General features: G+C 48.6%; 1 protein-coding gene across 8 annotated transcripts in view; it reads right to left on the bottom strand.

Moving 5' to 3' along the window:
* LMBR1 (limb development membrane protein 1) overlaps positions 1 to 12966 on the bottom strand; it is a 114786-nt gene that overhangs the window by 39248 nt on the left and 62572 nt on the right. For all 8 annotated transcript variants that reach the window (XM_015570940.1, XM_015570944.1, XM_015570941.1 and 5 more), the window contains one exon: positions 9686 to 9758. In XM_015570940.1, the coding sequence (XP_015426426.1) occupies positions 9686 to 9758 (73 nt within the window). The remainder of the gene's footprint in view (positions 1 to 9685; positions 9759 to 12966) is intronic.

Raw genomic sequence — 12966 nt, 5'->3', positions numbered from 1 at the left:
CCCGAGGCCAAGGGGCAGCCTCGGGCTCCTGGGGACTCAGCAGAGAGGGGGGCGGGACTGAGTCGGAGAAACCCGAGTCCAAAACTTGAAAGGAAGTGGGTGGCAGTGAGGGGGGAGGGTGACAGCTGCAAAGGAGCCTAAAAAAGCTGCTGGGTGGGGGCAGCCGAGGAGCCTGATGCCTCTCTCATGGGGCAGGCTCCACATCCCTCCCTCCTCCTCCCTGTGACCCGTCACCCAGCTCTCCTCCAAGACCCCGCCTGGACTAGCCCCGCACAATTCTGCACACAGCCCCGCCCCACACAGCCCTGCTCCGCACTGCCTTTGGGGAGCTCTGCCCCCAGAGTAGAAAGGGGGAGGCTGGAGACAGGAGGCTGCAGGAGGAGGGGGCAGAGCAGGGCCCACCAAGTTAGATGGAGGGGAGGGAAGGAGAGACCCCACAGGACTGGGGACAGAGATGGGCGGGGAAGGAGGGCCGTGTGGAAATGTCATCCTTGGTTGAAAGACAGTCAGCTTCTCCTCTGGTTCCCATGGCTCTTTGGTTTTGTTTTTGTTTTTTTGAGGTGTGTGTTTTTTTAATACATTTTTATTGATTTCAGAGAGAGAAGGAGAGGGAGAGATAGATCAACAATGAGAAAGAATTGATCAGCAGCCTCCTGTACACCCCCTACTGGGGACTGAGCCCACAACCCAGGAATGTGCCCTTGACCAGAATCAAATCCAGGACCCTTCAGTCCGCAGGCCGTGGCTCTATCCACTGAGGCAAACCATCTAGGGTGACCCATGACCTATTTAAAACCACTGCAGTAGGCTGAGCAGGGGTCTTACCACGATAGTGTTATCTGATAATGAGGGCGTCTCCTTATGTTGGGTAATTGGAACTGAAGAGAAGTAAAGACACACCCATGGAGCCTGCAAAGGGTTTCCACACACATGATGCAACTTACTTCATGTGGCAGCTGAAGAGGCTGAGCAGAGCCTTGGAAGGACATGAGGTTTCTAAGACAAGGGACTGGAAGGAAAGTGCGTGCTGAGCATTCCGCGCTGTAAGTTACAATCTATATATATAAAAGCCTAATATGCTAAGTGTCCGACCCAGAGGTCCACCGACTCGTTGCTATAACGTGCATTGACCACCAGGGGGCAGATGCTCCAACCGGTAGGTTACCTTGCTGCTGGGGTCCAGCCGATCAGGACAGGGCAAGATGAGGCCAGACACAGCCTGGGCCCTCCTGCGGTCCCTCTATGGTCCCTCCCCAGCCACCGGCCCCAACAGCCCCAATCGGGACTGGGTGAGACAGTACTGATCGGCCCCAACCCCCAACCGCTGGCCAGGCAGAGGGACCCCACCCATGCATGAATTTCGTGTACCGGACCTCTACTTTATTATAATAGCCTATATTGTCACAATAATTTACATTTCTACCAACAGCTTTTGAAAGCACCTTTTCCATACTCTTCCCTGGCCTGGATGTCATAACTCTTAAAGTTTTGCCCATCTGACCTGTCACCACGCTTCCTTATTGTTACTTTAACTTGCATTTCCCTAAAGGTGGTCAGTCACCTTTTCGTGTTTATCCAACACCTGGGCTCTCCTTGGTCGTGTTTCCTGCTGGTTTCTCTGAAGGTCTATCTAGCTCCATATTCTTTCTCTAGTATCTGCTGAGCTCTGGCACAGAACTGAAGTCCCTACGACAGCTGTCCTTGGGAGAGGCTCCCTCCCGGTTTTGGATTTTTATTATGTGTTTGTATTTGTCTCAATTTTTCTGCGTGTGTGTTTTTGGTTCCTAAAGGACTGTTACAGCTTCCTTATGCATCACTCCTTTTATTAGCACATAATGACCCTCTTTGATTTAATGCTTTGCAACTTAAATTCTGTTTTGTGGACTTTAAGTTCCCCTTTCTTCCTGCTTTTACCTGCCTTACTTACATATAAGAAACAAGAAGGAAAGAGAGAGAGAGAGTGAAGATACATACTTTGAGGGTGAGCTTCTACCCGTTAGCAGTCACTGTCATAAGCCACTGCAATGGACTGACTGCTTAGGACAGAAAAGGGGCCCATGGAGACACACCAGCCTGGGGAGAGGTCGTTTGTCTTTCCCGCTGCCTGCACCCTGCACACCTCGTCAGGTCAGACAGGCCTCAAGGAAACTGCCGGGAGGCCCCACAATGTCTGTCCTTGGGGACGGGATGGACAGACAGAAGCAGGACTCAGGAGGAAGGAGCCTAGAGTGCTATGTGGTCTCTGGGGGTGCAAGCAGCACTCCTTTCTCCCCTGCTCCTCACACAGGCATGGAGTGGGCGTGCACTAGGAGACTTGGGGGCCTCTTTCCTGAGCCCTCAGTCCTGCCTCGGTTTCTAGGAGATGAGAACTGTCCCTCCATCCCTCACTGGAGACAGACCCAACACCCTCTCGCTCGGGGCACTGAGGTCTCCAATGCCCTGGATGATACACAGTGTCCCTAGAACTCATGAGTTTAATCATTATACTCTCAGTATACAATTATAAGAGAATGGGGATGAAGGGAGTACAGAGATATTCAAGTAGTATGTCCCAAAACTACTCAATTTTAACAACGAAATACAGAGTTTCTGGTAGCCAAAGCAAAAAGGGAAGGAATTAAGTTACAAAGTTAATGGATATTTCCATTTAACAGGAGATCTACAGGAAGGGGGCAGAGCAGTGTACCATTTTCAAGTGTCTTTGAATAGTCTTAGAGATAAGTATATTTTACTTTTTATAGGGTGATGCTCATTTAACTTCTATATGTGATTAATTACCAATACAATTCCAAATACATCCCATTCCCTCTGCCTGTACAGAAGTGCTATTCCAGCAACCAGCCCAGGACTACAAAAATCATCCGACGAGCATCCCGAATTCTGAAAGGAGGCAGCTGTCAGAACAGACTGGGCTGCTGCTGCCACTTTAAAATTAAGAAGCGAGACACTATTTGGCGGGCATGGTGTCTACAAACCTCAACACAAATACCTAGACCAACCAGTGTGCTATTTTTCCAAGTAAAATAATGAAAGTGGTATTCTGAAAGGCTGTAGTTTTTTAGGGTAACACATACGAGGTACACAGTAGTCAGTTAATAAATACTGATTTGCACACAAAAATCAAGAAGACATTCTGATCGTCCTCAGAAAAATGGTGCTTTCATGAAATGACTAGCTTCGTCTGGAATAACTGATTTCAAAGCCACCCCGCCCTTTACTGTACACATCGCCATCCCCGTGAGAACAGCCACCTTTTGTCTGGGCAGAATGCTCCACTGTAAGTGACCAGAGGACATGATGGCTACTGGGAGGAACCATGACAACTGCAAACAAACCCTGGAATGTCACACACACGTAAGTTGCACCAACGAAATCACCACGATATCTGCAGAATTATATCATCACCACTTTATTTCAAAACGTTTCTGAACGTTCACCGTCAGCACTGTCTAGTCCATAAGTCAAACTGGTAGACAAAGCCTGTTTGGGCTAGTCAGGAAAAATAAAAAGGGATTCTCCAAGACAACCACAAGGCAGCTCATTTAAGGTCAATTTAACGGTATTATTCTGTTTTCCTTCCAGCCTCGACACAAGACTCCCCTACCTCAAAGGAACCTGTAAGAGTATCTATTTGCATTCCCCCAGGTGATTGGCAGTTCAACACCAATTAGTACAAAATTACGCTGTTACTAGCGTGCAGTAAAAACAATGCCTTTCATCTTCCTCACGTTGGTAAGAATGACTTCAGAGCCAATAACTTTGATCAAATGAGTATTTTTGATCCTGCTCCACCCGTCTCTTTGGATGCAGGAAAACTAATAGCTGAAGGCAACTTTTCCCAGCTGAAAAACTAGTGTGCTATTGAAAATATTTTCATATTTTACTTCCAAGATAACAGAGTTTCCCAAAGCCCAGCATATCTTCAATAACTAATCTGACCTTATACGTTTTCTTAATACACAAGACAGTCCTAACTGACATTCATGTGTTCAAGAGCAGACACTAACAATTTAATTTAAAATATACAATGTTGCATTTCTTAAAACAAATGTAAGTCTCCAGCCTGGTATGTAAACAGTCCAAAGCCATGAAGCAACAGGCAGGCAGCCCTAAGCCGAGGAGCACCTAAACTTAGTCACATATTTGGAAGTAGATACCTCCAGAAGAAACTGATTATTTTCATAGTTAACTTTTTAATTTAGCATATAACCAAAAAAAGTTGATTAGAAAATCTAAGTAATAACTCTTTACAGTGTTGATTATACTTTGTACTTTAAACTGACCAAGGTGGTCTCTACAACCAAGAATGTGGAGTCACTCAAGTACTTCTAATTACTTCAGATCACTTAGGCAAACAATTCTGTTGTTAAATCCCAAGGCTCCGGATAACTCAGAGTGAACAGGCTCCATCCCCTCCTCCAGCACCAGCGAGCACCAGGTGCTGCCTCGCTTGTGGAAGCTGAAGCCGGACCCGCAGCTCTCCACAGCACCTCCACAGGACAGACAGACACTGTTACTATTCAGAGACAGACAACCACACACTCAGAAGCCCTGGTTCTACTCCATGAGAATGTTCATATTTGTTACAATTTGAGTTTCTATTTACTTCTGACATAGCCACAAATATATGGCTAAGTAAGGAACATAAAACTTTCAACATCCAGCACAATTTTGAAAATATAAATATACTTTCAATGATGACATGCAAGATAGAAAATTTGAAACAAACGTACAATTAAAGTAACAGTTTGGCTTTTTTCTACTTTAGATAAGTTACTGATAGACCTTATCCTGGATTATTTTTCAAACTTATTTATTTATACATGTTACTATCGAGAATACTGTTATCCAAGCAGGCTGTGGCTGAACAAGTAGCCCATGTGTATGAAATGCATCTTCTGCTAACAAATTTGGACCAATTACATAGAGTGATCGCTCTCTGAGTTTCAGAGACTACATGACACCTGACTCAAATATATTCTATAGCTGGTTACTCCAAAGCATTCCCCGTTAGCTGACATCTCTTCAGCCACATCGTCTCACTGGTAACAATCTGTTTGGGCAACATTTTATTATCTAGAAAGTGATGATATGACCCTAAAAACTGAATGAACTGTAACAAGGAATTCCTGTTTCAGACCCTTAAACCCAAACGTTGATATCTTACTAGAAAGAAGCCATTTAACTAGTTTTACCAGTAGGATCAATATTCGTTTCTGTGCACTCAGGACGTCAGGATATTACTAAACACTTTCCTCTATCACAGTCACCAAAGAAGGGCCATTCCCCACAGCAATGCCTGCTGTCTGTGTCCATGCCCAAACCACCAGGGCCCAGAGGCGGCAAATCTGAGTTATTGTCACTCCGTGATAGACCCCACGGTACACAGGATTCTTAAAATACCCATTGCTGGCATAGAAGAACCGAAGCATCGAGATGAAAGTAAGGTGGAGGCCATCAGATGAAATCGGACCTCAGCTTCCGTACACTGTTAAGGGTGTTAGGAGAAGACGTCAGGCAAGTAATGACCGGTCAGCCAGCTGTCTGCCCAGGAAGCCGGAAGGTGCTCTGACAGGACCCATTACTCTAGAGCAGCACAAACGCCTCCCTAAACCTGGGCATCGCCTAAAAGCGCCAGGCAACTCACCCAGCTGTGAACAGCAAGACTCCAGGCCTGAGGACACAATGCTGCCAGCCACCGTGCCACGGAAGGGCCATGTGTTATTTCTGAAAGTCTTTATCCTTCAGATACAAAGGCATTACAACCTGACACTCAGGGAAAATGCCTCTGAGAATAAGGAGTAATGAAGCTTTGGAGGACCAGGTTTTGAAAAAGGTTAGAATCAAGCAGGAAAGTAATTGCTACCAAAAATGATACATTAAGTTTTTATCATGAAGGTAAAAATTGTACCTAACAAAACTGCACTGAATCATTAAGTTCAAAGCCTACAAAATTTTAAAATAAATTACCTTAAATTTAAATAAATTACATTAAAAGAACTGTGAAGGTTTTGAACTTAACAAAAGCTAATCCCTGCCCATTGCGGTGCTTCCAAGTTACCTGCACACCCATTGGCTACGCACACAAAGGCTTGCTATTTCCATTAATGCTTTTGCCTCACTTCCACTGTGCGTGTGCTGAGGATGTGCGTGGCCCTTGCAGGAGGTACAAAGGGCTTCCCACCACAACTACCGATGGGGCTCCTCTGTAGGGTCTGGAGAAGGCATCTTCACTGCTCATAGTGCACATGACCAACTGGGAAATGTCCCCTTACTTCTGCTTCCTAGAGAACACCCCTGGACCCGGCCTGTCCTCAGGGGCCCTGCTGTGGGACCTGGGCTCTGTCCCTGGGACCCTGCCTTCATGCCCCCAAGCACACCCTACATCTTCCTCACCTCCGGGGGAAGTGCCACCCTCCACCACACCACGCCATCTGGCAATGTCCCAGGGCCAGGGGCACGGAAGGGACCAGCAGAAACCCCTGCCCTGTGGTGTCCCTGCTCCACTGCAGAGACACAACGGGAAAAGGAAGACGGGAAGTCAGTTGGTGGAAAGCGCTGAGGACAGAGTGGGAGGACCAAGACATAAGGGGGAGGGAGGGGTGGCGGCAGCATCAGCTTCACAACAGGGACTCAAGTCCAAAAGCTCAAGGGGCACAGACAGGGCAGGTGGGGCACAGGGAGGCAACCACTGGGTGCCTGCGGGAGGGGACAGTGAGGGCAGCTGCGGGGAGAGGCAGGAGAGGGTGGGTGGGCTTGTCTCCGACTGAAGCAGGAGCACTATAGGATTGAGAGCACGCGACACCCAGACTGACTGATGCAGGAGGGTCCGAGGGGAGGGGAGCTGGAGGCTGACCGGCTGGGAGACCGGGTGCTGGGTGAAGTGGCGGGAGCCCTGCCAGGATCGCAGGGGCTCTGGAGACGGTCTCTACGCTGCCGTGAGGACGGCCCAGAGGGCTGTCTGAACCAGCAGAGCTGGGTTTCCTCCCTGCTCCGCAGGATGCCTTTTCCCAGTGTCTCAGTCCCGGACAGTCTCGCAGATTCTCGCCCTTTTCCTCTGTCTTCAGGCAGCTAGTCCATGAACTTGAGACGCAGCTGGAACTCACCTGCCCAAAAGTGCTGCTGGGAAGAAGGCGCGCGGCCGACGTGAGGGGAGGAGCTGACTGACCGTGGCACGCAGGCAGCTCATCTTCCTCACAGCCTTCAGGAAGCGGCGACACTGTCACCAAGGACAGCCTCTGGCCCTCATGTGTCAGATGGGAATGTGAAGTCAGGCCGGCAGCCTTCAGAGCCAGGCTGCCTGGAAAAGCCAGCGCAAAAATTCAGCTCTAGTGACGTCATAACCCCCAAAGCAGCCGAGGGCCTCCCAGAACCGGGCAGGGCTGCTCCTGAGGGACGCGCTTTCGGCAGGGGCTCGGGCTTTTCCAGGTCCCAGGAAGCAGGGCTCAGAGCAAACCACACGGATGTCCAAGTCTCATGGGATGCGTGTCGCATGCTTGTGTGCCATCAGCAGAACACCGCCATGCATTCTGGGTTCGTCACCGTGTCATCTGTATTATTGTTTTAAGTGTTTTTTACTTTGATCATACTGCAACTCTTTTTAGTAGCCCAGAATAAAAAAGTTAAACTTCAATTTTAAAAAATGATTTAAAATATAACTTACAACACAATACATTTCACATAATACTAGAGTAATAAACCCATGCGGATTTCTATTACTAACCTCTAGGATCTCCATTTTCTTTAAAACAGCAAATCATAAAATGCTGTTCCGTTGCCTCTTGCTTCTTCCCTCTGCACACACTGACAGACACACTGAAGCTCACAGTCCGTCACGTAATTAGTCCAAATGTCCATTCTGTCCCGGAGCTATTTCTGTTCCCAGCCTGTTTCCACCTGAAACAGCCCACCAGCGGCAAACAGCAAAACTACAGCCACTGGCTCACCAGCAGGTGGAGTCTGGCGGGGAGACTGTGACCCACCCGCCAGCAGAGCGGTCAGGGCAGACACAGATCTCCGCGCTGGCCCCCTTCTCTCCCTATCTCCCCCCATCTCCCCAACGGCAGACACAGATCTCAGTGCTGGCTCCCATCTCCCTGAGGCAGGTAGATTCCGCCCAGCATTGGTGCCCCCACTGCTGCAGACATTTCTGAGCTGGTTGGGGGTCTGCCATTCTGGCTTAGCTGCCTCTTGTAACACATCAGCCTCTGGCAGACATTTCCCTTTCAGTGTCTCTGGGTGTAGTGAACCCCTTTGGATTGGAGCAGCCAAAGCATCTAGAAGGATTCCGCAGCATCATTTTCCTGCTGTGAAGGGCAAAGTGAGTAAAGGCTATGGTTTTGATTTGATTTGGTTTGGATTAGATTTGACTCAAATTCTTTAATTCATGGAGCACTATATTTTACCTCCCTGGGTCGCAGCCACTGGCCTGGAGGTTGAAATAGCGCATGGCTCGGTGCAAACAGTCCCCATACTGGGGCGTCTGCTCGACATGGTTCCTACCAGCAGTTGCCAACCGGTGGTCCAGGGGCCACTGGTGGTCCGTGAGGTCCGAAAGGTTGGCGACCGCTGGTTCCTACAATTCTGGTGTGTTTATTACACACCCACATGATTCTCTAAATAAGACAAATTTATCATTATATTTGTCACTTCAGTATGTTATAAAGTCAACAGCACTGACTGAAGTTACAATTCTTGAATTAAATAGGTTTAAATCTTAAAGTAACTTCAATAAAGTTAGAAGGATAAAAGATACATGTAGTTCCACTCTAAAAGTTACTGGTATCAAAATGCACAAATATTACTGACAAGAATTCTCTAGAATAGACACAACCTGAAATTCTTTCCTCTAAGAACACGCTCTAAATGTTACGAACACTCTTGGGTTGAAGATTTAAATTCATTATTTGTAATTAAAGAAAGTAGATATATGTCTTCCTATTTCTCAATATTTTATACTTAAAGTAACCTTTCACTTTATACCTACCCTTGAATTAGGATTCTGAAATACAGTTAGCTATCCATAACCTGAACTTGGTGGCAGATTTTCAACATTAAAATTACTTTGTAAGAGAAAAGTGTGCAGGGTGAAAATCACCCAAGTAAAATAAAAATAAAACTTACACAAACTGTCATTTTTCATCATATCATTACTCTTTTCTTTCTTAGTTCTTCATTTAAAGCCAAAAATAACCAGTAATTAGAAATTAAACTTTAAAATTTGTGCTGTGCTCACTTAGTCATCAGCTGACGATGAATGCCTTCCCACATGCCAGCAGAGTCCCAGGTGCCACCCAGAGCAGGTCACAGCCTCAGTGCCACAGGGACACATGCGTCTACCCCCGAGTCCGCAGGAGGGAATGAGACGCGGTGTGACTCACCGGACAACATGCAGCTTTGCCACCTCAGCAGCCAGGGTCGCGGTGCTGCCACACAAGGACAGGGAAGTGGGCACAGCGTGGTGGCCAGGGTCTCGGAACTGAACCAGCCCTGCTCAATTTTAGGAGATCAGCCAGGGAATCATGGGAATGTGACCAAAAGCCGCCCGTCTCGCAGCCCTTCTTCCCAAAGGCCCTTTCACTCTGAGTCCTGCCACGTGCAGAGCAGAGGCCTGAGACGCTGCACCAGACCCTGTTTTCTCTGAGCTACATGCCAGGTTCCCCGACTTAGTGCTCTGCGTACATACCGGCGAGCCGTCTCTGCAGCGCCTCCTCCTCAAGGGCAACAATGTACATCTGCTCGTCCAGGTCCTCCAGAATCTAAAGGGAAGACCAGGCTGTTGAATGCGGCAATGTCACAAAATCACGTTGATGAGAATTGCGGCTGTTGGGCCTGGGATTCAGATTACCATTCAATGACTAGGAATCTATACTAACAGAAGGGTAATATGCTAATTAGACTGGATAGACCGGACATCTTCCAGACAAAGCTACAGTGGCGGGGGCCGAGGCAGAGCAGTTAGGGGCGATCAGGCTGGCAGGGGAGAGTGGTTAGGGGCAATCAGGCTGGCAGGGGAGAGAGGTTAAGGGTGATCAGGCAGGCAGGCAGAGGGGTTAGGGGTGATTAGGTAGGAAGACAGGTGAGCGGTTAGGAGCCAGTGGTCCCGGATTGCGAGAGGGATGTCCAGATTGTGGGATCGGGACTACACCAGCAGTCGGACATGCCCCGAGGGGTCCTGAATTGAAGAGGGTGCAGACTGGGCTGAGGGACCACCCCCCCCCCATGCACGAATTCCGTGCACTGGGCCTCTAGTCTAAAATAAAAATGCTCAAACTACTTGACTTACAAATTAAGTAAAAATATTTCAGTGTATAACTACATACATCAAAAGCTGATAACCACAACATCTACATATATTTAACTGGGTATTTTTTAAGTTTGAAGGATGAAACCACGCTGCAGTTCTCACTAGCAGACAAAGTGCAGACTCTAAACGTCGCAGGCTCACTGCAGTGGGCTCCCCATGCCGGCCGGTGTGTAGCACTGAAGGCAGGCCGCCCACCCAACACTGGCTCCTCACCTCTACTTCTCACATCATGTTCAGAACCAGAAATCCATAAACTGACCCACTACCAGGCAATGCTTTCTATCGACATTTCTACACTAGAAATTTCCCGCAAATGTTCCTCGCGGTGTTGCTGAGACCACCCTTTAGACAAGAGTCTGGAGAAACTAGGCTGACGAAAGCACCCTCACTGTCACGCCATCCAACACAAATAAGGAACAACAAAACCACGGTCAATAGCCAGTCATGTGGGTGTGATGCGCACTGTCTCCAAAACGATCCCCCTGAACGTCCCGTCACAGCTGTGCGAACAGGGAGGACGCCAGAGTGGCACCATGTTCTGTGCGATTAACTTCCGGCCACTCTCCCAGCTACGCAGTGACTGTGAGGAGCAGGGACAGAACAGGATGGAGACGCCTAGCCTCTCCGCTCCTGCTGACGATCCCGCCAGGTGCCAAGTCTGCAGAATTCACATCAGACTGCTGGCAACCCAACAGTTCCCAGGATCTGAACAAGCACTGACAGCCTCTGGCCTGAACTAATAACAAAAGAAGCATGCATAGCAATGAGTACCAATAACTACAGAAGAGGAGCATCCTGGACCAGTCAGGATGGGAAGACAGGGCTCTCTGAGGACAATACTCGGGTCCCTTCCAGTTGGGAAAGGAGGGCTCCCCTAAAAGACCCAGAGGAGGTGGGGCTGGGGGACCAGGCGGCTGGGGGACCCGGCAGGCTCTGAGTGTGTGGAGTGCAGGGACTGACCTTCCCACCTGGGGCCTCCTGTCTGGACCACAGGTGACAGTTGATACTTTCCTAAGGTCTGACATGCACAAAGGACGTCCTCACACTGGCAACAGTCAGATACTGACTGACCCCACAGGTCTGCTGGTGAGAATGACGGCGGGAGCACCCGGGGGCGGCGGGGGGGAGCAGAAGTGGGGTGACAGTTGCTAAAGCTCCTGCGAGCATCAGAGCGTGCCGACCTTTCTCCACACGCACAGCTGCAGGCCCACTTCTGCCCACCCCTGTATTTGAGGAAAGAGTTTGCATGCACTGTGCCCTTGAGTCTACAATACCCTAAAAACATACTGCCAACACCCCGTCTTGGAATCGCCAAGGAGTAAGGGTTTGGTGAAGAAGAATCATCTGCCTTTGGAGCCTGCGCCTTAACCACTCGGGTCAGACACAGGCCTGGACCTCCCGTGGCATGTGTTCCAGCACCCAGGAAAGATGTGATAAGCTCAAAACATGACTTAAACATCACCACTGCAGTGAAAATACAGTTACAGAAGGACAGGGAAAGAAAGATCCCCAACCTCCGCTGCAGAGAAAGGTCTTGGCCAGTGCTGCTGGTGGTGGCAGTGCCTTCCCTGGTGGCTGAATGCACCAAAAGGTGGTGAGGCACCAGCGGGAGGTGACACCTCCCCCAGTGCTGCGGCAGCGGGTGAGGATGCTGGAGCCCTGCGGGCCGCGCACCTGGAGCCAGGCTCTCACCCAGCCCTGCTGTCCCCTCAGCCTGTGACCTGGAGCAAGCGTCCCACTCCCAGAGCTGCAGGTGACTCAGCCAGCCAATGAGAAGCCACCCCTGAGCCTGCGCCGCTGCCACCGCAGGAGAGGGAGTGAATTACGTGTGCAAGGACACAGCAAAGATGAGTGTTTTCAGGATCCTCTTAATAATAGACAAATCTGGGGAAAATAAGCGTGGGAGGGGCTATGAAGAAGGTGTTCTCACTGCCTTTCCTCACCAGGGTCAGACACAGAGGGAGAAGAGGCCATTCCGAGAGCAGAATGCAGCCCGAGACCACACTCAGGACGTCACACCTCTGCCAAAATTTAGGGCAGGAGGTGCTAGTGGAGAAAGAGGCCAAGATGCGTAAACAAACCAGAGAAAGGAAGAAAGTGAATGCACGCGGGGCCACCGCATCTGTCTCCAAGGGCAGTGGTTCTTGGGTGGACTGTGTGTACATCAAGCATGTCAAACTCGCGGCCCACAACGAATATTTTTGTGGCCCAGCCAATATAAAGGTATATAAGAAACGTTTTAATAAAAATTTTGTAACTTAATTTTTACAATATGTTATACATAATTATTAATAATGAACTACAACGTTCACTAATGACTAATTACTATAATCGTGTTGCATCCATTTCCCTTACACACCTTATGCGCAGGCGCACCATTTCTCTCCATTAATATTAGCGACAAATATTTTAGCAGCCGATTGCCACATCATTAGTCTTGGACTGACTTGTTTGGTGTGCGGCAACAGGAAATATTTTGCTTTCAGAGAACAAGAAAAATAGGTTTACTTGCATTATGCTTACTAATTTGTGCAGTTATTCAGTGTCTGATAAGTTAATGTTCAAGAAAAGAATATTAATTTTATTAAAATGTTCTATTATTTTATGTTAACGATTACTCATTTATTTCAGCCCTTTGTATCCAGCATGTCTCTACCTAA

Source organism: Myotis davidii, unplaced genomic scaffold, assembly GCF_000327345.1.
Source record: "Myotis davidii unplaced genomic scaffold, ASM32734v1 scaffold747, whole genome shotgun sequence".
Classification (NCBI taxonomy): domain Eukaryota; kingdom Metazoa; phylum Chordata; class Mammalia; order Chiroptera; family Vespertilionidae; genus Myotis; species Myotis davidii.
This window is presented reverse-complemented; position numbering and strand designations above follow the sequence as displayed.